Source organism: Podarcis melisellensis, assembly GCF_964234715.1.
Source record: "Podarcis melisellensis genome assembly, chromosome: 5".
Taxonomy (NCBI): Eukaryota; Metazoa; Chordata; class Lepidosauria; order Squamata; family Lacertidae; genus Podarcis; species Podarcis melisellensis.
In genome coordinates this window covers 49877852-49905218 of record NC_138537.1, presented here as the reverse complement: position 1 = coordinate 49905218, position 27367 = coordinate 49877852, and the positions used below count along the sequence as shown (strand labels likewise).

At 40.5% G+C, this 27367-nt stretch overlaps 2 protein-coding genes across 10 annotated transcripts in view; both read right to left on the bottom strand.

The window, feature by feature from the left end:
* The window catches only part of VWA2 (von Willebrand factor A domain containing 2), a 37919-nt gene extending 28219 nt beyond the window's left edge, over positions 1-9700 (bottom strand). For 4 of the 6 annotated variants that reach the window (XR_014168548.1, XR_014168549.1, XR_014168550.1 and 1 more), the window contains exons 1-3: positions 8121-9700; positions 7166-7296; positions 846-907 (exon numbers count right to left, since the gene is read on the bottom strand). Coding sequence is in view for 3 of the 6 variants with exons in the window: in XM_081912157.1 (XP_081768283.1) it covers positions 846-897 (52 nt within the window). In the remaining 3 variants the exon portion in view is untranslated. Of the gene's footprint in view, positions 1-845; positions 908-7165; positions 7297-7722; positions 8007-8120 lie in introns of those variants that run through there. The other 2 variants (XM_081912159.1, XM_081912158.1) reach the window with 2 other exon arrangements.
* A 113-nt stretch (positions 9701-9813) lies between these two features.
* Positions 9814-27367, bottom strand: part of TDRD1 (tudor domain containing 1) — a 28900-nt gene continuing 11346 nt past the window's right edge. For 3 of the 4 annotated variants that reach the window (XM_081912149.1, XM_081912148.1, XM_081912150.1), the window contains 17 exons: positions 26637-26780; positions 26181-26352; positions 25229-25315; positions 24364-24540; positions 23912-24019; positions 21405-21575; positions 20063-20317; positions 19636-19758; positions 18636-18746; positions 17540-17710; positions 16769-17023; positions 15219-15329; positions 14495-14608; positions 13310-13477; positions 12296-12505; positions 12049-12095; positions 9814-10951 (listed from right to left, as the gene is read on the bottom strand). In XM_081912149.1, coding sequence (XP_081768275.1) covers positions 10847-10951; positions 12049-12095; positions 12296-12505; positions 13310-13477; positions 14495-14608; positions 15219-15329; positions 16769-17023; positions 17540-17710; positions 18636-18746; positions 19636-19758; positions 20063-20317; positions 21405-21575; positions 23912-24019; positions 24364-24540; positions 25229-25315; positions 26181-26352; positions 26637-26780 — 2529 coding nt within the window. In that variant the 3' untranslated portion in view covers positions 9814-10846. The remainder of the gene's footprint in view (positions 10952-12048; positions 12096-12295; positions 12506-13309; positions 13478-14494; positions 14609-15218; positions 15330-16768; positions 17024-17539; positions 17711-18635; positions 18747-19635; positions 19759-20062; positions 20318-21404; positions 21576-23911; positions 24020-24363; positions 24541-25228; positions 25316-26180; positions 26353-26636; positions 26781-27367) is intronic. The other variant, XM_081912151.1, reaches the window with a different exon arrangement.

The following is a 27367-nucleotide window of genomic DNA, read 5'->3' as shown; positions in this document are numbered from 1 at the left end:
GTTAATCATTTTAAAACTTTACCAGGTCACAGCATAAAGTTTGTTTGATGGGGTTCACTGGAGAGTTTTGTGGCTCACGAATTGGTAGGCCTTGCTTGGGCCCTCCGGACAGATCTTGATAAACTAGAACTTTGAGAAGGTTTAGACATAATGCCATGCCAAACTATGGCATATGAATGTCCTAGGCATACAGGCTCCCAAAAATGAGATTGCAGCTAGTCTTTGCTGTTCCCACTCCTGTTGAGATGTTTCAAGTTTAGTTTGTCATCCAAACCTGGGCTTGTATTTTGTCTCCAGCAAAACAAATCACAAGCCCAGGTTTGGATGTCACCCTAAACCAAACCATGGTTAAGCTTGCAGCAGCACAGCAACAGGAGAACCAGAGGAGGTGTGTAGCAAGCGTAATTTCCTCTCAGGAAACTCTCACCCTCCTGTGTGTTGCAGTAAGCAACGGTTTGGCTAGCAACAGTTTGGCTGGCTGAGTCAGCTTGATTCCTGTTGCTGTGAGACAACAGGATCAGAAAGAAGGATTGTGTGGCACGTTGTAACTTAAAGAACGAAGAGAGTAACCTGGTTTTATACCATTCTGGACACCACACAAATGCTGTTATAAGATTTGTACCAATGATATTGTTCATTTTCTGTTCATGCCCAGCACAGCACAGTGTATGATTTGGTCACACATCTGTGTGGAGCTGATGAACAAGTACCATACAAATTTGTGCCTAAGGGGATGCAGCCTTATTCCTTATTCTACAACCATCACCAACTTTCTCCTGTGTTTAAAAGGGCAGATTTTGCAGGACACCACATTCCACCCACAGCTATTTACCTTGTAAACTCACCTTGGGAAAACAGGAAAATGCAAGCGGAGGTAAGCCACATTAAGAGGGTCATGATGACAGCACTGCAGGGTAAAAAGGCACGTATTATTTCTAGGAAAGGCGCTAAACATATTATCTGACTTTTAAGATCCTGACTATCAAAGAGTATTAGTGGCAGCTGGTGCACGCTACACAACTGCAAACAGATCCATTTTCTGACTGTATGTCACACATCAGCACCATTTAACTTTATGAGCTACTTATAAACCTCCTTATGCTGCTCTAAACAGCAATGACATTTTTGCATAAACAAAGATCTGGCCTCTATCTAGCTGGCTAGTGCCCAAGTTTACTGTAGCTAAAACTTTCCATTTAAACTGTACATGGAAACTATAGTTTGGTGACGTAAGGCTGGCATGACTCACTGGCGAGTCTTGATCTATTGTTTGTGAATCATGTGCTATGCTATATATATAATGCCCCATCTACCAACTCACAAAGCTTAATTTGAGCTCCTCAGGTTCAGCACTGTTTTTCAATAGCAAGCTTTAGGCTAGAATCCTGGGAAGCAGCATATTAATGCCTACGGATCAGCATCTCTTGCTGAAGGTAGACTAGATATATAAAGAAAGATGTCACACAGTATAGATCTATCAATGGAGGCAAGTAGATCTGAGCCTGGCTAATACCTAATGGAAGGCCAGCTGAGAACTCAACATTTGCTACATCAAGCTCCTTGGATATAGTCTGAGATAGTGATTAATATCCTTTCAGGTATTTGGCCAATGTCAGAGCTAAAAACGGTAGAAACGTATTTAACATAGGACTGCTGGTGTTTGGCCCCTAAATCTTTCCAGAGGCTTTTGGGATGCCCTGGAGCCTCATTTTCCTATACCATGTATGAACCAAGGTGGTTCTTTGCATCTACAAACTGGTAGTTCAAGCAGAGTACATTTGAAAAGGCACAAGTGCTTCTCCTTGCCAACCACAGTCCATGCCCCTACGTCAGAGGCAATATGCTTTCTAGGGAGACTCAAATCCCACCACCTCTTATTTTACTAGTTGAATACTGGACATTTACCTGACACTTGTATACCAGGTTTCTTATAAATAGAAACATAATTAATGCTCAAAGGGCTGATTCTCTACAGGACAGGTCATTCTCTTTTTAACCCAGGAATGGAGAAGCTGTGGCCCTTCAGATGCTGTTGAACTCCAGTTCCCACTGGACTCAACAAGCATGGCCAATGGCCAAGGAACACAGGTGTTGTAGTCCAACAACAACTGGAGGGACTCAGGTTCCCCATTCCTTGTTTAACCAAATGACGGTAACAACAACAGAGTTCCTCAAATAGCTCTGGTTCCCTCTTTCTCCAGTCCATCTCCTGGTACATGCCAATAAGATAATGATATATTTCTACACTCCCCACAAATGCACACTCAAATAACTCCAGCACTGCTTGACTGTAAATTCCCAGAAACACATGAACAAGTCCCCACTTGCCCTGGCAGGTGAGTCAACCAGGACGCTATAGCACAAAGTTTGGGGAGATAAGGGTGTTTTCATGACACTCCTATCTCAACTTTAGATCTCAGATTTCTCAAGGGAAATTATTTCACCCAGCTGCCCTGCTCTACTATTTTAAAGGAAAAACTGAAAGCAGCAAACATAGTATGCACTTATGAATAAATTTATTAGGCAGTACTTACAAACATTTGTATCACTAAAAGAGTCTGAATGTTCATAGCTGTGAATGGAACAACAGCTGTGCAAAAGTTTTAAAGGAGCCTGAGCTGCATTTATAATACATATTAATACTGTGTGTGTGTGTGTGTGTGTGTGTGTGTGTGTGATATATATATATATATATATATATATATATATATATATATATATTATTATAAACACACAGGACCAAACTACATATGATACCTTAAGTGTGTGTTTTCCCTATTCCTATATAAATCAGGGATGGAAGTGTCTGCATCTAACCAAAACTACCACCAAGTAGCAGGCAGGTAAGAAGAATGCCTAACACCGCTATGGCTGTGCTCCATTTCTTTTAAGCACTCTGCCCCCAAGCCCAGCTGTGATGTGGGAAGAAAAATAAATGCTTAAGCCAGAAAGGGGCTTTTTCTGGACTTCAGAACTCTCTCCAGACCACACCTCCTACTTTGCACTCCCAAGTACATTTTCCGGGCTGAAATGTGGCCTCAAACTTCTACTTGTTTGGATGATGGCTAGAGAGGTGTAAATGAGCATGTGTGGAAACTACTTACAAATGTAACATTTATATTAATTTCTCTATGCACTTTTGTCTCTGGCCCTGCCCACTCCTGACATGTGGCTCCCTGGAAGGTTGCCCAGAAGGAAACATGGCCCCTGGGCTGGAAAAGATGCCACCTGCACCTGCGTCCTTGGCTTAAACCTACAGAGAGCGGCAAAACAAGGCAAGAGAAGAGGTTTTGCTCCCCTCCTCAATGCACTCTATTTTTGTGCAAAAAGTAGATTCCACCTCTGAGTTATATGTAAATAGGGCACCACATCTCTCCGAGACATAATTGCCTCATGTGTCTAGTCTGGCCTTATCCATAACTTGTATTTGAGGGACAGTCACCAAGAATGCAGCTGAAGGGGAACAACCAAGAACACAGATGCTCTGAGCTATGGTCCTTCTTCCCCTTTCTGCAGAGAACCTGGAATAAGACCCATTCAAAGAAACAAGAAAAAATGGAGCTCTGATGTTTTACTAAAACTTGTGGCTTCCAAAACATAACACTGATGGGAAAATGTGCTGCAAGTCAACTGGGCAAAATATGCATCACTGTACAAAGAAGGTTGATCAGTTTGTGGTAAGTGGAGTTTGAAAATGTGGCCTCTGAGATGTAAAACCAAAAGCACCATTGGACACTTTTTGTTCGATCATACTACCTTCTTCATATGTAGACACAGAAGGTTGGACATGTCTGTCAGTAGTTTAGTGTTTAAGAGTTGCAACTTTGGTATAGATTTTTTATTCTTTTTTTAAAAAAAACAAGAGCAATGAGAAGGATTAGGACCATTATCAAAGGATAGGGAGTTTCAAGCCAGCTCACACAACCCTAAGAGATGATGCGGAATCAAGTATGAGCAGACAAAGTGTCCATGCAAATGTTTCACCATGTCACAAGTTCCTGCTGTTTAGAGCACACACTATAACTTTCCTAACGCAAATGTTTCCAAAAATGATGAGGCAGTGCAATATATAACCATAGATCTGCTTCGCTCCATGCCCAAACTCAGCCCATGCAACCAGATATCAAACAGTCGTGCAAACTGGATATTTACCATCTAGAAATGGCTCCTTAAGTTGATATTCAACCTTTTTGTATGTCGCTTAAAGACTATTTTGTAGGAAGCAACTAATGTCAAATAAAACAACTCCTCCTTTCTGCTTTTCATAGTTTCTGTGTATGCTTATTATCACCTAAGAAAGACAGGCAGGCAGTTATAAACACTAAAACACAACCCAAAGCACCTAAAAATCTGAGCATCATATGCCTAAATTCATCTCACATTCTTAGCTGGGTGAATTGATCCTACATTTGCCAAGAGGGCAGGCATGTAGGCGACTACATATAATTCTAAAGAGCACAGTTCATAGCAATTTTGCTTAACTCTTCTCCTCAGCAGACATAATCATCAAAATAGTTGAAGTGTGTACTTGCCTAGAACAACAGGCCCTTCAACAAGTGTTGCCAAAAAATGGGGTGGGAATAAATCATTAGAAAGTGTCAAGCAGTAGGTACAACTTTAATTAATTACTGCCTCTCTTTTGATATGGATCCAACATACAACAAGCTGGCTCATTAGGCTGGGGACTTCAAGCCCTCCTCCTTCTCCTTGCAGCAGGAGACTGAAAGAACACTCATATAATAATGGAATCTTAGAAATAAAACAGACTTTGAAAAAGAATCTGGTTGTTTTAAAGGTTAGCTGTTATAAAGAGCTGGTGCAACAAGTAATACAAGCTTTCGTGCTCTTTTTGCAGATGCAGCTTATGGCTGCATTTATTCTAGAATCAGTGGAGATTGCTTTTGCATTTTTTTTCTAAAGGCGTCCACACACTATCTAGATGTACTGCATATTTATTTGCCCCATGAAAAGTGCTTCTTAAGACATTCTGAAAGTCAAAGTTCACTGCAGACTGATTCTGCAGAGTTTGATAACCCCCCCCCCAGTGTATCCAATAGAAAACAGAAATAGGTTGTCCAGGCAAAGGGGAAGGATGTATCCAGACTCGCCCAGTGACATTGTGGGTGGGCGTATGCCAAGACTGCAGTCACCACTGCCTTCTACGTTCACTTTGGACACATGCAAGTAGGAAAAGGCACAGCCTAGTCAAGGGAACAGGTTTCAAACATGTATCAAGTAACCACAACAAACTTTGTAGGCGGCAGGATCAAGAGTCAACACAGACTGAAAACAGCATGCTGAGGATGAGCATGAACAATTCTGAACTGAGAAAAGCTACATTTTTGTAATGCAAATTGGTTAGTCTTAATTTTAGACAGACAGACCAAATGCTGATTCCTATTTAGTACCATTTTAGATGAAGCAAGAGACCTACTTCAACTTATTTTAAGCCTTCTAATTGAATTAGATACACCTGCTATTACAAATCATGAAAGCTGAGGTGGAACAGGTGAGTCAGGGAGGCTTATATTTGCTTTGGTTGACAAGTTCTAAAACTCTTGAGCAAAGAGTTCATTTGGTTCATATAGAAAGAAACACTAAAGAAACAGCCCTTTATTTCAAGCTCCTGTCACAACCGGAATATGCATAAACAATTTGGAATCCCCATATCATCCTTGGAAAGTCTTGTTTTACACACGTATATATGATAGGTAAAGGTAAACTGTGTTACTGTGTATATCACACAAGGATTGATGCAACTTCCTACTGCATGTAGAAGTACTGGTAAGCTCATGTTTGCGGCTGTAAAATGGGTGGAGTAGTCCAAAGATTCATAATTTTCACAATGAAGCAGCCAAACAGGCAAGCAAAATGAGGAAAGCAGCTTATTGATACTTATGCTGGAGACTTATGTTGGAATCTTATGCACTCCCATGTTGGGTTTACTTCTGAATAAATGTGTTTAAGGCAAGAAAGAAAGAGCACAGCACAGCCCTACACAAGAATTAGCCTAACAACAACTCACATACATCACATTTAAAGTGCCTATTGAGACAAAAGATGCAGAATTTATGGCTACAGATACTTACACACTTAATGAAATTGGAATCATCTAGGGCTAACAGAAGAGCAATCAAAGAGCAAAATGGTGAGCAGGTGCACATCTTGTTTGGTGAGTCATATAATCATTGATCAGCTGGTAGTGATCTGGCCTATATTTGCTACCTTTTGTTCATAACAAGGCCTTGAAATCCCTTCAGGAAAAATAAATGAGACCCTACCCCAGTGGACTAGTGTCATGCACATCCCCACTAAACCATCCAACCCATAGTAGTCAAGACATGGCCCTTGTTTTACTGTGCATACAAGATGGTCAATTATTTGTGAATAGTAAGTTTGTTGGCGTTGGTCCAACTAAAAATCTTACAATGGGCCACTCACTCCCCATTGCATTCTGCCACGGAATCACCTTACCGAGATCCATGAAAAATATATTCCTTGAGGCATCAATGCAATTTTTGATTGATTAGGCCAAGAGAAAAGATAAAGTGATGAACTGGTAGGGAATATAAAGAATAGGCTAGGTTTACATTAAAGGGAAAGGAATAAATTTTGTTTTTCCTTTGCACATCTTACATAGGACCATTTGGTGGGACTGGCAAATAGGTTGTTCTTCCTAAAGTCTCCCATGCCACTCCAATGCCGCAGGCTTCATGTCTGTTCCAGGCATGTTACCTGTTCCAGACTTTTAATTGACAGTGCAATGGTTGAATCTGGGAACCTGGGCTTACAATGCCGATGCTCTACCACTACATCCCTCTCCTTGTTCTGGGGCCACATTTCTGCCTTACCTCACCATATCGACTCATTGTTCTGATTCAGTTAGACCAGCAACTACATTTTTCACAGCTGCTCCCAGAAACCTGCCTCTGAGAGGCCCTCAGCAAAGCAGATGAGCACATGTCACTGATAAGATCATATCGTGGCTGCATTTGCAGAAAGGGATCCATTTTATTTACAGGTATGCTTCCAGGAAGCTGGCACGGTTCCTGAGGCACACAGATAGACAAAGGAGATACCTATCTCCCCATCTAACTGCACAGAGTAGAAACAAGACACTGCTCTCAACCCCCCAAAAAGAAAAATGCATGTAGAAATAAATCACCTTTTGATTTTTTGCACTGCAGGCAACAGCTGCCCCCTTTTGGTAACTGCGAAACTAGGAAACTGCTTGTGGCTATTAACATACCATCACGGGCAGCTAGTCCAGGACTGGGAGGAACTGCGCATAAGGTTCTGTGGGAAAAATGGAGAAAGCCTTGTCAGCTCATTTGAGAGTATCTAAAAGTCACAACAGAGTAATATCTTTCTGGGGGCAAATACAATGTAATAGTGATCAAGCTTTCAAGTTCTCCAGAACTCTTTTTAAGGCTGCATGTTAATGAAGATGGGACTGCAAACTCGTGGGGTTTTGCCCATTTTGCTTCATACCATGGGAGAAGGCAGGACAGCTCCCCCCCCCATTCAAATAAATAAATTAAAATACTTAACTAAGAGAGAGGAAGATGGAAGGAGAACCTGAAAGTTTGAGAACTGTTTCATGATATTTTAGTTCCGTGAAAATCTACAACTGTAATAAACACTCCCGAAGCCCCCACCCCGCCCTACGTTGTGCAGTTTGTTTCTGAAAGTTGCAAAACGTGCCACCGGCTGCGCTCGGACCGTTGCGCATCTTCAGGCGCTGGTGCGGGAGGCGCCCTCATTTCAAAGAGCAATTCCTGGAGACCCAGCGCCCAAATGCATTGCTGCAGATTGAAAGGGAAAGGATGCTGAAATTCAAGCCCCGCCGGCAGGCTCGCCCTCTGCTACTTCTGCGCTTGCTTTCCCAATGCCAGGACCGCCCGGCGCATTCACTTCTCTCCTTCACTCTTCATCGGGTCTGCCGGATTTCTGTCCCCGAAGCGCCGCTTGCTCTGCGCCACAGATCTCCAAGCTGCTGAGCGCAGGGCCGAACCATGCACACTTGCTTTCATTTTACTTTTGCTTCGGGTTTGCAGCCTCCCTACTATAAACTCGCGGCTCCCTTTGCAAATCGCGAACGAGGCGCTCGTGGAACTTACCGCTTCCCTTGCGGATCCCCAGACGGAAGCAATGGAAGTGCAGAGCAATCTTTGCCAGACGGAAGGCGAGGTCAAGTTTTATCCCTCCACCCCCAGGTGCTCTCTACACCTAGCCGTCCTTTTCCCCCTCCCCTTTCTGTGTCACGGACTGCGCTGCAGCACAGGCAGATCTTGCATCGGCCGCTCACCCCCAATAGTGGCCGTGGGGCAGATTCTCTCCTCCTCCGGGGAGGCGCAGAGACAGCTGCTGCGATCGCCAAAGCGCCTTAACGTCTTCCGACGGCTGTTGCGCTTGCACCAATCCTGGACTACGAGCGGACAGCCAGGCGATCCCAGGAAAGCCCCTTCTTCCCCTCCTAACCTCCGCCTCCCGCCCCGTGCACACTTTTGACCGGGTGCCCGCGGAAGGAGGTGCGAATGACGCGCTGATCGACGCCCCTCGCCCTCCAAACCAAGCCAACCTCGAGGCTCCGGGCGGAACTCCAGCTGCTGCCCATCTGAACGTCGAGAGTGGGAGGGAGGCGCTTCCCAAAGGAGCGGCGGGGCGGGTGGCTTCCTGACCCAGAGGAATGTACCTTTAAGGTGAGGAATGCCGGCCAGGAATGTCAACAAGCAAATACATACTGGGGTCAGAACTAAAGCCAGAGGAGACTGGGGGCACAGACCCACCCTGCTTTGCTTCCCTTTCAGGTTGCTGGGGCAAAGCATGTCCTCATATACAACGTGGATTTTAAGTGCTTCCCTCATCCATTGCCTGTGGTGAGGGCTCTATCTCGACTAATGCTGGAGTTGATTCGAAGGAAATTGACTTGTTTTCCATTCACCAAACACTGGCTAATGTTTGATGGAGCTATCCCAGTCTCATGTCCCCGCAAGTATGTTATCATGAACTACAGCCACAATTCTCAAATCCCCAATCACCCCATGGCTCATACATAAATGCATGCATAGTCTCGCAAGATGCTTATTGAACCTTTATACATTTACTTCTAGAAAGCGCCTTCATTGCTGCAGAAAGAATAAATCAAAGGGGTTCTCAAACTGTTAGGCTTGCATCCATTTTGATCAGGGATTCACAATGGTCTGCGGTGGATGGGGTGGTTGAAGACAGGCGATAGGGCATAATCAAATTAAGTATTCACACACTGCTGCTTAATTGTATTTCAATTGCTATTCTTTCTTATATTCTATTATAGTTTGAATTCTATGGAATTCGGATTGCAATACAGTAACAGCCGCAGCAAATAAACTACAATTAAAGATTTGACTGCATCTAGTACAACTGCTACAACAGGCAGAAAAACTATTAACTGGTGCACAAAGACTCAGGTGTGTGTGGCAAAATGTTTGGAACTGCTGACCTAGATGTAGCACAGCTCCCTGCCTTGTGACAGGGGCCCATCAGCTGAGAGACCAGAGAAGTAACTATGAGTGGGCTATTACCACCTGCAGGCAGATCCCATTGTAACAGGCTTCAGTGTAATCTTATCCCAAGGACTAAATAAATTAAGTGCTCATGGACCTTGTTCATCTGCAGAAGTTGTGTAGTTACATTTAAATTCTAGCCTTTACTAGTAACCTAGTCACAACGTGAAGTATATGATCAATTTGGAGTTGCACTTCTCTGTGACTGAAGGCCATGCACGAACAGGCTCAAGAGTAAAATGTTTCGATGTAAAGAAGATTCACAGCACAATCTTACGGATGTTTATTCAGAAGTAAATCTCACTGTGACCAATAGGACTAACTGAGCAATTCTAACCTGCAGCTGCATATGAAGACCTGACAGCCAGGGGGCGGGGGAAGAGCAGAGTTTCTCCTGCTTTTTGCTGCATCCACTGAGTTGACTCAACAGACGTGCCTGGGAACTGGGTCCTTAGGGGACCACTCCTGCTTTGTATCCCATATCCAAAGCCTCCATCACCTACCTCCAACCTGAAACAGGGTTTTGTGCTAACTATCAACAGTGGGAGAACCAGAGGCAGGAAGTTGTCACCTGCCCAGATTCAGCACCAGTCTCTGCACCTCAACACACACCATCCTAATCCTTCCCAGCACATCATCATCAGGAGAGGGGTGAGGACTGCAGTCTGGGAGTAGTTTTTAAATAATAAAAACAAAGAGAATCAACTTACATTTCCCCCAAAAAGGATTCAAAAAATGAAAAGAACAAACAAACCCACAATTCTACTAGCTACAATAACTAAACAAATCTATTTCTTTATGTGAAGTCCTAAATACTTCTGAAAAGCCATTTTATAATTAGACACATAAGAAACTTACAGATTTTTAAGCCAAATAATTGAGGCCGTTATGGGCTACTTAATGGAGACAAAGATTTAAATGAATTGTCGTGTCTGGACTGAGTAATTTCTTAAGAGATTGAAGTAAAAACCCTTCTATCCAGAAGGCATCATGCCTTTAAACTTCTGATCAGATCAACCCAGAGGAAGCTGATCTTTGCAACTTGAGTAATGATAAAGATGCAATTGGTTACACTGATAAGGGATGAGAGAGAGAAAACAAACACTGCCCAGACCATCTTCTGAAGGCAAGCATGCAATCCAAAATGCAAGACAGGAAATAAACCTTGATTTATGTACTTAAGTAGTTACATTCTGACATGTCAACAGAATGTATTTTCAACTAAATAGTTTAAGATTACAGGCTTAGGTTAGAGTGAACAGTATGGATTTCAACAGTACTCAACAACTATACTATGCTGTTCATTCCAGCACAGCTTCTTCAAAGAGCTTTATCATTTCAGGAACTTTTTCTTCACCAAAGCGATCTTTTAGGAGAAAATAAATAATCTGTTCAAGCTTTGTAACCTATGAAAGGGTAGAAAAAACAGCCATTATAATGGAACATTTTTGTCTTAGGCCTGGGGGGTGCATTTCACATCAGGTAAAACTAGTAATGGTCAGTGAAAGGACCCAACAAAAAAGAGGTATTCCTGCCACACATGAAGTCAAAAAAATAAATTAGAACCCTCCCCACAAACAGGCAAGGCCAGCAAAATGCACCCATCAACAAAACCAAACATGGGCAGCTTCCCAGAGTGGCTGGGGAAACCCAGTAAGATGGGCTGGGTATAAATAATAAATTATTATTATTATTATAAAACACTCCAAATAAAAAACGGGAAAAATAAGCAAGCACACAACACACATACTAAAAAGCAAGAAAAAGCACACTTAGCAAAACCTAAGCTAACTAGTTTGTAATACTCAAACCTGTCTACATCATGATCTCAGGTTGAATGCAAATACACCTTCTGTCAGAAGGGAGATTTGGATCCAAACTCATCTCTCAAAATCAATTGAAATGTACTGAAAATCAGTTGGAAAGCTGATGAAATACAGTAACATTTTGAAGTCAATATTGTTTGCCATCCAAATGTCATCTAGAAAACAAATGCTTAAGTTTTATAAAGTGAGCTAGGCAGCAACCTCTTAAAAACATGTTTTATGCCAGTGTCTGATGTTTCCATAATGGGAATTGCCGCCTCCTGCTCCTGGCCATGACACCCCACTTCTGCCACTGCTGTGCCCGGGCTCTTGCTGAGCTTGGCAGGATCCAAGGCACTCCTCTAGGTGTTGCCAAGCCACAAATGGCATGCAGGAATTCCTTGGCTCTTGCCAAACTCAGCAGGATCCACGTTGCTGCTCACTTGACCTCTCTGGCTGATAGCAGCAATGCTGTGAGCCAGAACACCTCCCTCTCAGTGGCAGAAGTGGTGGGGTGGGTGGAGCGCCACCTCTGGCACTTCTGCTGCCTGAGACAAGCACTTCACCCCGCGTCATGGGCAGACCAGCTCTGGTCTGAAGGTGGATACAAAAAACCAAAACAAAACAAACTTGCATTGGCTCTGCAAGTAATCAGGATTTGGAAACAAACAGAACTTCAACTCCAAATTGAAACTTACTTGCTTTCTCAGCTCCATACAACAGCACTTGGTGTTCTTTACGCATCCTGAAAGAAAAACAAATATATATAGCTTCTTGTTACACCACAGAACAGCAATAAGGCTGCCCATAGCAAGGCATTTCCAATTTTGTAAAATAAAGTACCAACTAAAAATTTGTGTTATGGAGTAACAAACTTTTCAAATCTTTATAGTAAGTAGGTGGGTTACATTTTAGCAAGAAATTACTTCAGGGTAAATTACTTACGATTCTCAATCCTGCTATCTTTTGCCGAGTTTTCGATTACTAGTTCATCAGCTACATTCATAGTATCAGTTCCAGAATTTTTTTTGACAGTTACTATGTGAATATTCTTATTAACTCCTTTCACTGTAATTGTCACACGCTCATTCAGTAAAAAACTTTTCAGCTTCTCTGCTGCTAAGATGGAGCACTTTCCATCCAGTTCCATAATTCCTAGAAGACAAATAAACCTTAAATTCAAATCTATGCTACTGACAGTTTACAATTCTAGTGCTTATAAATCTGACAGTTTACATTGCTTTTCTTAAAATCAGTGCCATTAAAATAATGAAAACTACTCTGTTCATATTTAAATACTCAGTGCCATTAAAATAATGAAAACTACTCCATTTATATTTAAATACTCAGTGCCATTAAAATAATGAAAACTACTCCATTTATATTTAAATACATTTGCAATCCTTCTTGCACATGAACTCTGCCACCACAAGAATAGTTTTTGCAATGTTTTTAAGACAGGGGTGGGGAACCTCAGACCTCAAGGCCAACTGTGGCCCTTCTAGTCCTCTCTGTCTGGCGCTTAGGATCTATCCAGGCTCCACCTCTTCCTCAGCCACACACCCTCTTCCCAGGCTATACCCTAACCTGTCCTGTACTCTCCTTGAGTGTTTCTGCCTAGCTGGAATGTGCCCTTAAAACTTTGATAATGCCTCCTGCTTGCCTGGTTGGAGGATAGAGGGGTGTGTGAATGTGTGCAAAACTACCCTACAGTACAAAGAAAGCATTTATGTTTGTACCTGCTTTTACCTCTGGCATGTGCCCTATGGAACATTTGACAATTTTAATTTCATATTTACATTCCACTTTTTCTCTCCAAGGGATTTCCATAAGAAAATTACAACATAACATTAGCACTGCTTATTAACACATTAAAATTCAAGGCTCTGTATACATGTGAATATATATACATATTAAGGCATTTGGTTTTTTGACAAATTGCTCTAGCTGGTTTGCTACCTGCAATGGAGCACTTGAGTATCTGAAAAGGTAGTTCCAAGTAGGGGGCAGTTATCGGTAGAAGCCTAGAGAATGGCAATATTTCCACATTTCCATAGTCTGCATATGCCACTTTGACTTCTGATACACAAACTTCCAGGACAACAGCACGGTACCAATTGTCATCACCTAAAAAAGTGAACAAAATTTAAGACTTACCATTTTACATTTTAAGAGACTTACCATTATGTGAAACTGTATATCCTGCTTAAAAGAGATTTCTCTTAAACCTGAAACCAGTAAGCATTTCCCTAAAAGCTAGATTTTCACAACTTAAGGAGATTTGGAAATTATGATTCACTGGCCTGCCTTTAGACGATGTGATGCCACTTGATTCACATTATTTGGCAATCAGAAAAGTCAGCTCACTTGTGAGGAATTTACATTTCAAGTTCACACCACTTGGCCAGAAAAGATTAAAAAAGACTGCAGAGTGAATAACGTGCCTCCCTAGTTTGAACCTAGACAAAGTGCCCCTAAATGCTGAAATACTATCACTGTAGTTCTGGACATGTGTCTATTGCTCTATCAGTACATAGATGAAAACAGCAATAGGGATTTTCAAGTCTTGGTTGCATGGCTGCTACTTCTTATGTTATTCCCACCAGGGCAGAAGAGATCTCTACACAGTTAGAGACAGCCACACCAATTAAAGATGCTGTTACTTGTTTAGCAACCCAACTCTGGACTATCTTTCTCCTAAGGAGGCAACTGATTCATTGGAACCAGAGAAAGAAGCGAGGATGTATGCTGTCAAATTCTGTGCCTCCAAAAAAGGATTAGATGCTTCAGGTTACTGAAGGGCTGTATGTATAATCCATTTGGGTGGTCACTCAGTTACTGTAGTAGTAAAGGTTACCACTTAATAATATGGTCTTCACCATATCACCCATCGTATGCTACCCAAGAAAATGGTTCTTTCCCATGATACCATTTCATCCAACTAAGCTGTTATGCAAGAACTGGAAGTTACCTATTTTAAACATGATAGTATGAAATTCAGCCATCATCTCCCTCTTGTAGACTACAAGCTCTATAGGCTTATTTTAGACATTTTAAGAAAGCAATTAAAATATTTTCCTTTTTTATGAAGTAATCTTAACATTTTCTAATACACAAACACACACACTTTTTCATTTTTTTCACCTGTGAATCTGGCACAACAGGGTTCACCAACTTTTGGCTTGAAACTGGAATCATTCTGAGAATTGCAGTAATCTGCAAGTCCAGTCATTAGCTTATGGAGTCCCTGCAGATCCACTAAAACATAAAAGAAGTGTAATGTTTTGTATCTTCTACCACTCACCTATCCTGATAAAGTCTATGAGCAAATACATTCTAGCATCTGGAAGCATACTACTTAAGCTAAATTTCCTTGGATAACATATGAATAATAAAGTAGTGAATTTGCAAACCTAAAATATTTCCTTTAGTTTTATTTTTACAAGTATGGTAATCAGTACTGCCTTTCTTTCTTCAGTAACTCAAGTTCCCAAATTATAAAACTTTCAACTAGTGCAGGTTTTTTTTAAGTCCTTGCACACTTCTGGTGCAGATACGTAACAATGGGCTTCTTCAAGCTGAAGTTTAACACACCATGGGGTCATAAATAATGGTTTTAGAACAATTCATAAATAAACTATAACTCTCCAAATCTGAACATCACATGGGGAACTGTGGTTAGTTTAAAATTAAGACATAGAAGCTTCTAGTCTTCTTACAGGCACTGAAAAGGGAAGGGAATAATGATCATTTGTGACCAAATTTTGTCATGGTCATTTACATAGTGAAAAACATTGTTTTCTATTATGACTGAATGGGGCCCACATAAGAAAATCTATGTCAACTTATTGCATTCTGTAGTCCTTACCTTTCATTTTTGTGGGTACAGCATAGAATAAACCAGGGTTTGTCACATCTAATACATGAACATGCACAGTTTCACCAACTGGAAATTCTGTTGTTGTCCACTGTGTGCATCCTGCAATGTTACACACAAGTGAAAATTATTTGCGAAGCACTTTTATGTGGCTGACCTTGGTTATGAAAATTACCTGCCATTACTTTCAGGATGGAGTCTACATTACAGAAAAGTGGGACCTGATCCCACCTGAGTATGGACAAATATGATGCATACTGGTGGAGCCTGAATCCCTGTTCTCCATCACCTGTGCATGCATGCATGCAAATAGCATGAGGAGCCACATGGCACACAGAAGAAGTGGACAGGGTTATGGAAGGTATGCATGGATCTTCCGCTCCCTGCATTACCTGCATGCAAGCAGGACAGAGGAAACACCTGGGGGAATCCTCCACATAAAGGCAAAAATCAACAGCATTGGGCCCAAGGGATACAATGTTTTGAAAGTTTCCTTTCCCCTCATCAGTTTTTATTTCTTTTTTTCTTAGAATGGCTTTGCAATTATCAGTAATTCTAGATTGTGATCCTTAGTAGGCATCAATTAAATATCCATATTGCTGAAGATATAACAAAAAAAGCCACGGAAATAGTAGTAGGGTATGTGTACCAACATATATTACCAGACAATGCATCTTTGCCTTTGAAGATTTACAAATTATTTATGTGCTAATTGTTATGTGCCGATTATTTATGTGCTAATTGTTCTGACAATTATATGCTGCCACTTATAAAAGATGTGAAGCCAGTGGATGGGCACAGTTAGCTTTTAAATAACACATACACCACGCTCACACACACCTTCAATGCATAACTCACATGTACACACTATCTCCTCACTAGGTAATCTGCACAGGAAGTACTGGGAGAATGGATGTTAATCCCTGCCCTTTGTGCTCTTGATGCCATGTGGGAACACCAATCTTGTCTGGATCAGAAGCTTTTGAGGGGGAAGTTAAAGGCTCCTCTCAGCACGTGCAATGTGTACATTTCTCCTGCTGCTAAGCTGTATGGGAAGAGCTCTCATTTCCCCCATCACCCAGCTGGTGGAAAGGTTGCCAGGGCTCCATGGGCTTTGAGAGGCCTCAGAGAGAATGGCCAGGGGCTGCATGCAGCCCATTGGTTGTCCACCTGTGGTTTACAACGATGTGTGAATTAGACCATAGTTTAAAAAAATAGATATGTTACATAGCCTGTTGTGAAGGGAACAACTCTACACAGGTAATGAATTTCGTGATGTTTAATTTTGAAATCTATACTGTTATTGAAGTGTACTATTGCTTTAGTTCTTTCAGCTCATCTATGGAGAACCACCAAGTTTCATGCCCATTTCCATCAATGTGATAACATTCATCAACAGAAAGTTCAAATCGTACCTGGTGACTTAATAATTTATGACATTTGCTCATTGACATGCTTAACGCCACAGCACATTCCCTATACCTAAACAAAACAGACAAACTTTATGCAGATTCTTCATATTTAAAAGTTAGTAACATTACCTTGGGAATCACTGTCTGTCAATCCACCTGGCTGCACATTCAGATCCGACACTATTTCCTTTTTCAAAGCTAAATTATTCTTAATTAAATATTCGCTGATCACTATGGGACCGTTCTCAGAATTGTCAATAAGCTCTACTTCAGCACCATTTGTCGTTAAAGAAACTACTCTGGCCTGAATTTTCTTCCCAGCTGTGAACGTCTCAAGTGTTGTTGTAGCTTCTGCTGTCCATTCCTTATTTATGGGTCTTACACCTGAGGGCAAAAAATATTTAAGCAGCCATTAGGGACTCTTTAGACAATGCTCTTGATGTTACTAAGGCTGCAAATTCCTTATCATTACTAGACAACTTGTATCTCGGTAAAAATGAATGAATTGTACTATAAATGTATTAGAGGATTTTGAAAATCTTAGGGACCTGTTATCATAAATTTAAAATCTCTTACATAAATATGTAAAAGATTTACATATGCAAAACGTAGGAATATCCAAGAATAAATACAGTTTCAGTATTTAGTAATTTCTAATTTCGAACAGTTTCTGAGTCATATTTATCCTACACTACTCTGTTGGTTGTGGATTAACTGTTTTCTTACTCCTATTCCGTTAGGACAATTTAGCCTGAGATACAGGCTTCAAGTGCCTAACAGATTAACATTTTGGATCTTAGATTCAGGAATACACCTTAAGCAGAAATATTGTTTAAAACAGTGTAACTTTATATCTTATTTGCAGTTCAAGAGATTTCTACTGAAGTAAGGTAACTGTACCTGACAATGAACATTCAATTGCTTGAAATGGGAGTTTCATAAATGTAGATGTAATCTGTCTGATTTTGTCCAGAGTTACCTCTTCGCAGTTTCCATAATCTACAAACAGAACTTTAAAAGCTTCAAATGAACTGGCTTCTTTCACCAAAGCCCGATACCATCTACCATCACCTAAATTAAAATAAGACAGAGACAAAGATCTTGTAATATCCAATAAGCATACAAATAATTTACTCTCTCACTAAAAACAGTAGTCTGACCTTTTGCTTCATGTCTTACTTGGGCGTAGACAGATATAGCAGATTCATGCTACCCCTATTTCAAAGCGATTTCATTTTTAGTCAGACGTTAAAGTTACTCTGTCATATTGCAAGAAAAGTACTAATATCCTATTGAAGGATAATGGATAATAATCAAAAAATAATATACATATCAAGACCTATCTTCAGCCCTGGCAACAGCTTAGTGAGGAGACTCTTCTTTGCCATCAGAAGATGGCAGCTTCCCTCTGCTATGCCCCTGGAACATTTTTAAGGGAGTAGCTGCTAGGAGAACTGAGAGGGTATTTGTGGCCTTTTGAGTTTAGGCATAAACGCTGGGTGCCTGGGGTGATGTCTAGGTACAAATGGTATCAGCTTTGGGGCTTCTTTGGGATATTAATAACTGACCTTTTGGTAAGTGGTGTGCTTACTTCAATTCTGATACATTTTATAGGAACTGTTAATTCTTAAGAATTATCACATTATGTATTACCATCATTATACTATTGCATTTTTACTATTTATTTTTTTGCAAGCTGTCTTGAGCAGTATTCGTATTAGCATTATTAGCATGGAATGAAATCTACTGTTTCGTAAATTGCGACAATGCAGTTCTTGCTCCATTGCTCTGCTGGATGCCTTTCCTTCTAGGGAATTGGGGTGAAAGGAGCCAAGGCCATGAACTGCATGACATTTCAATTGCTCAGTGTATGTCTAAAAGCACCAGGTGTCGGAAGTACTCAGTTGGATACTTTCCACAGCAAACGGAGAAATGTGATTTCTATAAAATATCAATGCAATACAGAAGATTATGAGCAATAAGTAAACTTACTCACCAGAGAAATAAGCACAGCACACATCTCCCTTTGTAACTTTGGAAATGTTTGGGGCTGTTTTCTGGCAGTATGCTGCTAAAGATATATTGAGTTCTTCCAAAGCATTCAAGCCTGCAAAATTAAGATTGAAATTGCAACACTAACCACTGTCAAAAGTTTAATGAGAAAAGTCTAGAGGCCTTCCTTCTAATATATGGCTTAAGTCAGCTATCGTCTCAACCTTTTCTAAAACAGCTAATATGGAAGAACTCCACCAAGCAATACTGCTGCCACAGAACTGCTACATAACCATATGATAGGAAGTTTGAATAAGTGTACCAATGATGGTGCTGAGTTTGAAAACAGTTTATAAATACAGTCAAACCTTGGATGTCAAACTTAATCTGATTCAGAAGCCCGTTCAGCTTCCGAAATGTTTGACAACCGAGGAGTGGCTTCCGATTGGTTGCAGGAGCTTCCTGCACCCAAGCAGAAGCCGTGTCGGACGTTCGGCTTCCGAAAAATGTTCAAAACCCGGAATTCCAGGTTTCTGGCATTCGGGAGCTGAAACATTTCAAAACGGAGCCATTCTGGAACCGAGGTTTTGCTGTATAAAGCTATTGAGCAATAGGACAAAATGTAGCTAGAGTTACTGTTTACATTCCTCTCCATTATTGCACTAACTGGGGGGGGGGGGGGAGAGAGAGAACCAAACAAGATGCATGCAGGAGTGTGACAGAATTATGCCCTCTTAATATTCACTGTGCAAAATGGAAGAGGTTGCTCCACAAGATGAATGCTATCTATGTAAAGTTGTTTGCACAAACAACTACGTGAGTGAAAAAAGCAATGGCACACCTGCCAGGTTTCTGAATCATACTTGTTTGCAGACATTGGATAGATATGTAAATAACAGGCTGAGTGTTGGGGCATGTGACTGAAAGAGAGCTATAGATGGTTCAAATATAAAAATTGATACACAAGGAACAGAACACTCAAAGGGGAAAAAAGAAAGATGTACCGTTATTGTCTAACAATTGGCAATAGAATTTGCTGGGGTTGTGTAGCACACAAACAAACACATTTGCCACCTGTTTGGCTGTTAATGTGACCCTTGACCAATCAATTTTGTCCAGCTGTTGACCTATAGATAAATATAAAAATAACCATTAGGAGTAATGTTTTTTCAATGTTCATTCTACTGGTGGAAATTTAACAGATCCCCATCAGCAAACTCTAATATATTTCCCCATTTTTAGTTTCACAGGGAGATTTGGGTAGATGTTGTCTGAGTATTATAGATTAGGTACAACAAATATGTGATTAGTAACAGTGGAGCAGCAAAAATAATGAATGCTGTTCCTAAATCTGAGTCTTATTCAGTGTTGTAATATTCACAGTAAATTACTAATACAGCTAATAAAGCTAGTTAGTTTTCACATACTCACCACTCATTTTTTGTAATGTTCCAGTGCTTGTTTCAAGCACTGCTGGGACAGTGGTGGCATCTTCCACTACACATCCCAACTCTAAAAGGTATTTAGACACATTTATTGTTGGAGTCCTGGATTCATCTGTAAGTTTGACCACAAAAGTTTTGTCCTTCTCATTTATTACTCTTATAGTGAGAACTTTATTTTGCACCAGCTTCTTCATAACAGAAGTTGATTCTGTAGACCAGGTTCCAGATGCTGGCTTTACACCTTGAAATAAGAGACGGGTTTAAAAAATAAAAATAAAAAAATTACTCCTTTACAAAATTTACTCCGTTACAAGTTAGTTATTTTTCTTTGTAACAGAATTTTCTTTGTAATGATATAAGTCCATCAGCAATAAAAGTATATTTCTAACATTTTCGATCAGGTAACCAATTATCTGCATACCCCACACATAATTCTCTATTTCATATTCCCAAAACAACAAAATGGCACAAAAATGTTCCTTTGTTATCAGAAGAGGCTTTACTAATATCTATGCAGTGTTGACCCAAGAGCTTTTGTTGCCTCTGGGGAAGCACCAAATGGCTACTAACGTTTTGCCTTTTCTGCTGCTGTGCCTCCCACAATGTTTGCAAGAAGTGTCAGACAAGTCTGCTCAGGGAGAACACAGCTCTGGGCCATTGACTGGCATAGTTAGGACTACCAGGTCAGTGACAATCCAAAACCCAATATGAATAAGGTAGGGCTAGAGAATATCACAAAGCTGCCAACTCTAGGAAAAAGAATAATTTGAACTATGTTAAGTATTTCATACTATGAGCCTCAGACACAGCAAGCTTTTAATGGTAGGCTTTAAATAAAAGGAGTTAATACAGTAATCAATATACAGACAACTTTATTTCCTATCACAACACTTCCAAAGGAATCTCCAATCTGCCTGGTGCAGGTTGCATCATATTGATGCCTAATTGGGATGATTCTATCCAGTAGCACCTTAAAGACCAACTAAGTTAGTTCTTGGTATGAGCTTTCGTGTGCATGCACACTTCTTACAGGTATCTGAAGAAGTGTGCATGCACACGAAAGCTCATACCAAGAACTAACCTGGTTGGTCTTTAAGGTGCTACTGGAAGGAAATTTTTGTTTTGACTATGGCAAACCAACACGGCTACCTATCTGTAACTGGGATGATTCTGTATCTAAATTCAGAAGCTGTACCTGGTACAAATTTTATGGCACAGCTTCAATTTCCATTTTGTCTCCACAGGTTAATCTCTTTGTTTCCCTCACTAAGTTGCAAAAAAAATGTGTGTGCTATTCTCCAGATGTATTTAGTCATTCTGTTTCATACCTGCTAAGGTGCATTTTATAGCCTGTACTGGTAACTCCATTAATTTTGGAATGATTGGCCGAAGTTTATTTAATGGAAGGACTTCTATGTTACCATAATCTACATAGCCCACTAGAGCAGTTTTCTCTGAGATGTAGGACAAAACCGATGCACGGTACCACTGTTTGTCTTCTGGAAGATAAAAATACATTTGTCATGTAAAAATTATACGACTAACAACCCCATGCTACATACTGATTTTTACTGCAACTGCTGTACACAAGTGGTGGCTTTCATTGTGGGAGTAGAAATCTGAGCCAATTCTAGCCAAACTAGTTCTTCCCTGCACAGCAGTACACATGCTACTTTAGAAAACATCAGGGGCACAGATTTGCAAAGGTCCCCAGTCCCAAAGGATGTTGCAATCTAGGGCCAATAGGGATCCTACTGCTTCTGTAAAAAGAGCAAAAGTGCCAACGACCATGTAATACTTTTAATGACTTACAAGTCCAAGATCAAGTGAAAAATGCTCTGGTATGCTCTGGTTGTATATAAAATGCCAGACACTGGCCATTAGGTCAACAAAGTGTGAATTAAAAAAACACAACAAAAAACTATTGAAGAACTGAGCCTCCAATTTCTGCATATGGGTAAAAATGCTGGAAAGGCCCCAAAACTACCTATGTAAATCAACAGAAAGAACCAAGACCTCATCTTCGATAAATACCTCAACGGTCCTTTAAATTAGTACAGGCTTATCTACACTTGCAAGCTATCCTTTATCTACTCTCCAGTCCTCTTGCTTCTTGACTCGCCTGCTGCCTTTGAAACCGCTGACCATTCACTCCTGCTCAACTCACAATGATCTAGGTCTCCATGATTCTGACTTTAGATGTTTTTCTTCCTACTAGATTGTTCCTTCAGTGGCTCCAAAAAGTGGGCACACTTACTCTGGTTTTCCCTTCTGTGCTGGCATTTTTCATGGACCTGTTGTTGTCTCATAGCTGGGCTCTCTCCATGCCAGCCTTCCCCCACAATCCCTCCAGATGTTTTGGACTACAACTCCCATGACAATTGTTCAGGGTTGAATGCAGCTGCACTCCAAAATATCTGGAGGGCTCCCGATTTGAGAAGCCTGCCCTATACCACTGCTTTTCAGTCTGCTCAAACATCTGGGGACCCAAGGCTGAAGAATACTGTTCTACATTGCCCCTGGGCAACTTCTTTCAATCCTATAATATTCAGTGCAGATTTCACCCAGCTCTACCATGTACTTTAGACTTTTCTCCCTCTACCCAAATTCACATCTCCAACTGTCTCTTTTGTTATTTATAATCTGATGTTTTAACACTGCCTGAAACTTAGTGGGTTGGATTCAACTAATGAATCTCACTAGCAGAAGGCAGCACAAGGTCTTCCATTAGTGCAACAGAGCTTTTCGCTCCCACCCAAATTGGTACAGTAGGTTGGTAGGTCTGGAGGATACACAGAACTGCACATAGGAGAAGAGGGAAGATTGTTCCATCAGCAGAAGTATTTCAGCTTGCCAGATGGAACAATCTCTTTAGCCCTACACTGAATTTCTCCCAGTATGCTGAAGACTAAACTCATATTTCATCCAAAGCTCTTCTTTCCTTGAATACTCTCTTTACCCAACTTGCAACATCCAACCTGCTGAACAGGCACAAAGCCTTCATGTTCAACCGTTTTCCTTCCACATTACTTTGTCTGTTGAAGCCATGTCACTTTACAACATTGTGAAGATACAGCCTTTCCTCTCTACCCCTTTGGCAAGCATTCTGGTTCACATTCTAGTAATATCTTTCCTTGACTTCTTCAACCTTCATTTCCGGTCTTCTGTTGTCTCGTCTCTCTCCCCAAAAAAAGTGACCTCTTGTTACTCTGACACAGAACATCATTCATCAGAGCTCTACACAGATCTAGCACAAGTTCCTCAGCTTTATCTTCAAAGCCCTCCATAGCCTTGTCCCATTATAGCTCTTTTCATATACCAATATATCCTCACCCACAACTGTTACCCTTCCAGTTCTACCACTCTCAGCTGCCTGAAGACACCTGGCTTCCTCAAACGACTGTCCTTTCCCCCCTGCTGTCCGTTATGCTTGTACCAGCACTCTTACTTCCTACAAAAACCTCTTCAAAACTTAAGGGAAGGGCTGCAGCTCAGTGGCAAAGAATATAGGTTCAATCCCTGGCATCTCTAGCTACAACTGAAAAAGACTTGTGAAATCCTGAACAACTGCTGTCAGTCACTGAGACAATACTGAGCTAGTAGGACTGATGGTCTAATTTGGCATAAGGCACCTTTTATGTTCCCATTTTGCCCATAAAGTTTCGCCATGTGGGCTGCACACTCCTATGACAGGGACTTGTCCTCTTGCATTCTGTAAAGAACCACTCACTAGAGGCATACTTAAGCCCACAGATTTCCATGGGCTTGAGCATGTGAACTCTGTTAGATATAGGCAAACAACAGCGAATCACCATAATCAACAAGTAATATTTACCTGTAAACTGCGCACAACACAAGTCTCCTACTGCTGGGCAGAAATCTGGGGTAGCAGAGATTGTGTCGCAGTATTCACCCAGGGATACTTGAAGCTCAGTAAGTTTGCCTGACAAAACAGGTATTTATGTGGAAATTGTTAAATAAAAAACCAAAATGTCCCCAAACCACAAGCAATATAAAAGTGTTGTACTTTCATTTGCCAGCAAATGCTGTCATTTGAATATTGTTGGTTGTTTGGAGGTTACACAGAAAGTCTAGGCATGCTGTGGATTATAAAGTGCAAACTAGAAGCTATAAATTAAGAGTGATGTTAAGTATTAATCTCCCATTTCAATGCAAAAAAACTCAACACCTCACCGCTTCCTGACATTTTTAAAGTTCTGTTACATATTCAAATGCTACTCCTGCATACATGTTTACATTTTAATTTAACTAAAAACAAGGACTTACAGCCATTTCCCATCTGCTGACAAAAGAAATCTCCTGGTGTCTGTATGTGGGCAACCATGCCCAAAAATTTATCTCCTATAGATGGCAAGATAACCTTGCGAGTTTGACAGCCACTATGATCCAGTCCTTTATGCTCAAGCTTCTTTTCCTGAATAGAAATCTTTTCCACAGTAGAACCTATGAAAAAATAATCTATTATCAAAACCGGAGTTGCAGGTTTTACTGGTATTAAATAGCAATTTAAAAAACTTATCATCCTTAAGAGAATGCAGAATATCATTCATAGACACATTCATCCATCTATAGTAGTAATAAACAAAATGAGACTCAGAAGACTCTCAATAATGCACTACCTCTCGTGTGAACTAGGACACCACGAGCACAGCTTGAAGGAGCCACAGAACCACCAGATCCTCTTGAAGCTGTATCTCTGCTCAAAGGCTAAGGACCGAGGAAGCAACCCACAGGTACAGCTTTACGTTAAATTTTATCCCATTTGGAGCTATTACTAGAAAGGCAAGCTCAATATAGCACAAATAGAGCCAACTCCCTTTCCTCCAGTGCCCATTAGGATGACCTCTAGTGTGAGGCACTGCATCTTCCATATCCTCAAGTGTTACAGTCCAAGATTCTGGCAACTCAACCCTCCAAATTAAAGCAAAAACAGCCCTTTGGACCTGGATAACCCAGCTGTAATGCACCTGTAAACTTATGACTACACTCCAAAGCCTCATAAAGATGACACACATTTTGCACCAATAAGAATAAACCGATTTTAGTATCTTTAGCAAGTGCATGCTTAAAGGTGCCTTGCTTTCATAAAGATATTAATCAAGATGAATTAAATAAAACGATAAGGACTCACCAGTAACTGAGTTTTCCTTGTTGCTACTCCTACTCTTTGAATTTAAACAGCATCCAATTTCCAAGAGTATTTCATGTAAGTGTTTACCTGAAACATACACATTTGTTAATATCCATTCAAAAACAAATCACTGTCAACTGAAATACATCAGATCTACCAAATTTATCTCTAAATTTCTAAATCTCTATTTACTACTGTAAATAGGCCTACTACACATACAGTATTACAGATAAATTGATGGAATGACAGCTTCACAAAGACTAGTAAAAAGGAATCTGCCATGCACACAAACATTCTGCCAAAAAGCTAGAGTCCACTACACTCATCTCTTGTAAATTATGCCAAGTCAATATGAGCAGCTACTTCTCAAAACAGTTTTTTGTCTCCAATGCTTTGGTTCTGGGCACTGACATATTACCCAGGGGTTCGGTCAAACAAGAAAAAAATAAAGCACTCCAAACTTATGAATCTGTTTCCAAGTCTGACCACTAGCTCATTTAACCCAATACTGACTGACTAACAGCACCTCTCCAAGTTATATACAGGGTCAGATGCACTTCAATTTTATTTACTTATACTTGTATCCCACTTTATAGTCCCAATAGGTCCTCAAAGTAGCTTACAAAAAAATCTGCACATATAAACAGAGACATGGTGCCAGGCTTTTCAGGCAGCACTTTTTTGTACTATTTCTTGGTACTCACTGGTGTCACCAGGCCCACCGAGGATCTGAGGCAAGCATGACTGAGCAATTAGTTATTGGTCAGTCCATGACTGAACCAAGTCTTCCCTGATATGTAGGGAATGACATACAATCACTGTGCAATGACTCATCCACCCCAAGATCTGCTTTTATCACAATTGAAGTATTCGGTGAGCATCCTTCTAGTTAACCATCAATGCTTAATTAACAATTCATTCAACAAAGAATATTACTGTTAATGAAACTTACCAGAATCTGCCAATACAACATCTACAGCAAAATAGGGCATCTCATCCACCAAAACATCAACAACAGTGAATGAGCAGCACTTTCCTATAAGAAATGGAGCAATAGCTTTGCTGCAGTTTGCATTCCATTTTTCTTCATTTGGGAGGACATTAGCAACACAACATTTAATGGCCTGAAAGCAAAGCAAAAACAAAACACACTGTAAGGATGTCTGGCTTACTGCTGGTCTTTATGGCCATGTGTGCACATGTCCTTCAAACATATGCATGTTGGCCATTTAAGATTTTCGTTTGCGTCTTAGTCAAGACGCCAGTTTTGGAGTCTCTAGTAGTTAGTAATAACAACATTCTGGCAAATTATTTGTCTCAACACACTTTAGCATTTGCATACACAGGTCTGTATTCTTGACACTCTAAATATCTGTGGTAAAGGTGCATTGTGTAAACTTATACTTACACAGGGTGGAATGTGCGCAATATCTTGGTGCAATCGTTTAATTCTATTTAGTGGTAAATTCTCTCCATTTCCATAATCAATATATAAAACCAGAGCACTCTTCTTAAGGATATCCACCTCTTTTATAAGCACTCTGTACCAGGTCTGAACATGAACAAGTTATTTTACATTATGATTTATTATTCTTTTTTAAGAAGAAAAATGATTTTTCTTGACCTTAACAGTTGAACAACTACAATGGCAATTTTAATACCAGGTCCTTCAATACATTTTTGTGCTTTTAAGCTAGTATCAGATGTAATTTAGAAAACAGAATAATGCACTGGACTTACTATGATTAGTTCATTTTCTGCAGGGAATGGAGACGACTGTAATTGTGCTGAACTGAAAATGTTCAGTTTAACCGAGATACTAGTTAGTCAAACAATTCTACCATGAGCTGCTAATTCATTAATACTTGATTTATTACAGTTCACATCTTACTAGTAATCCAAAACACAGGTGTTTTTATCTTACTGCTACAGAATTACAGATTTACCCTACATTTGCACTAGGTTATTACACCTGTGTGTGTGAAGTTAGGGTTGCCATAAGTCTAGAATTTTCCGGACACAGTTGGTATTCAGCTCTCAATAACAGAGTCTGGGCAGAAATCAATGAAATGTCTGGGGAAATCCAAACATACGGGACACCCACGTTGGCATTGTAGGTTTTGGCAAATTTCATAAAAA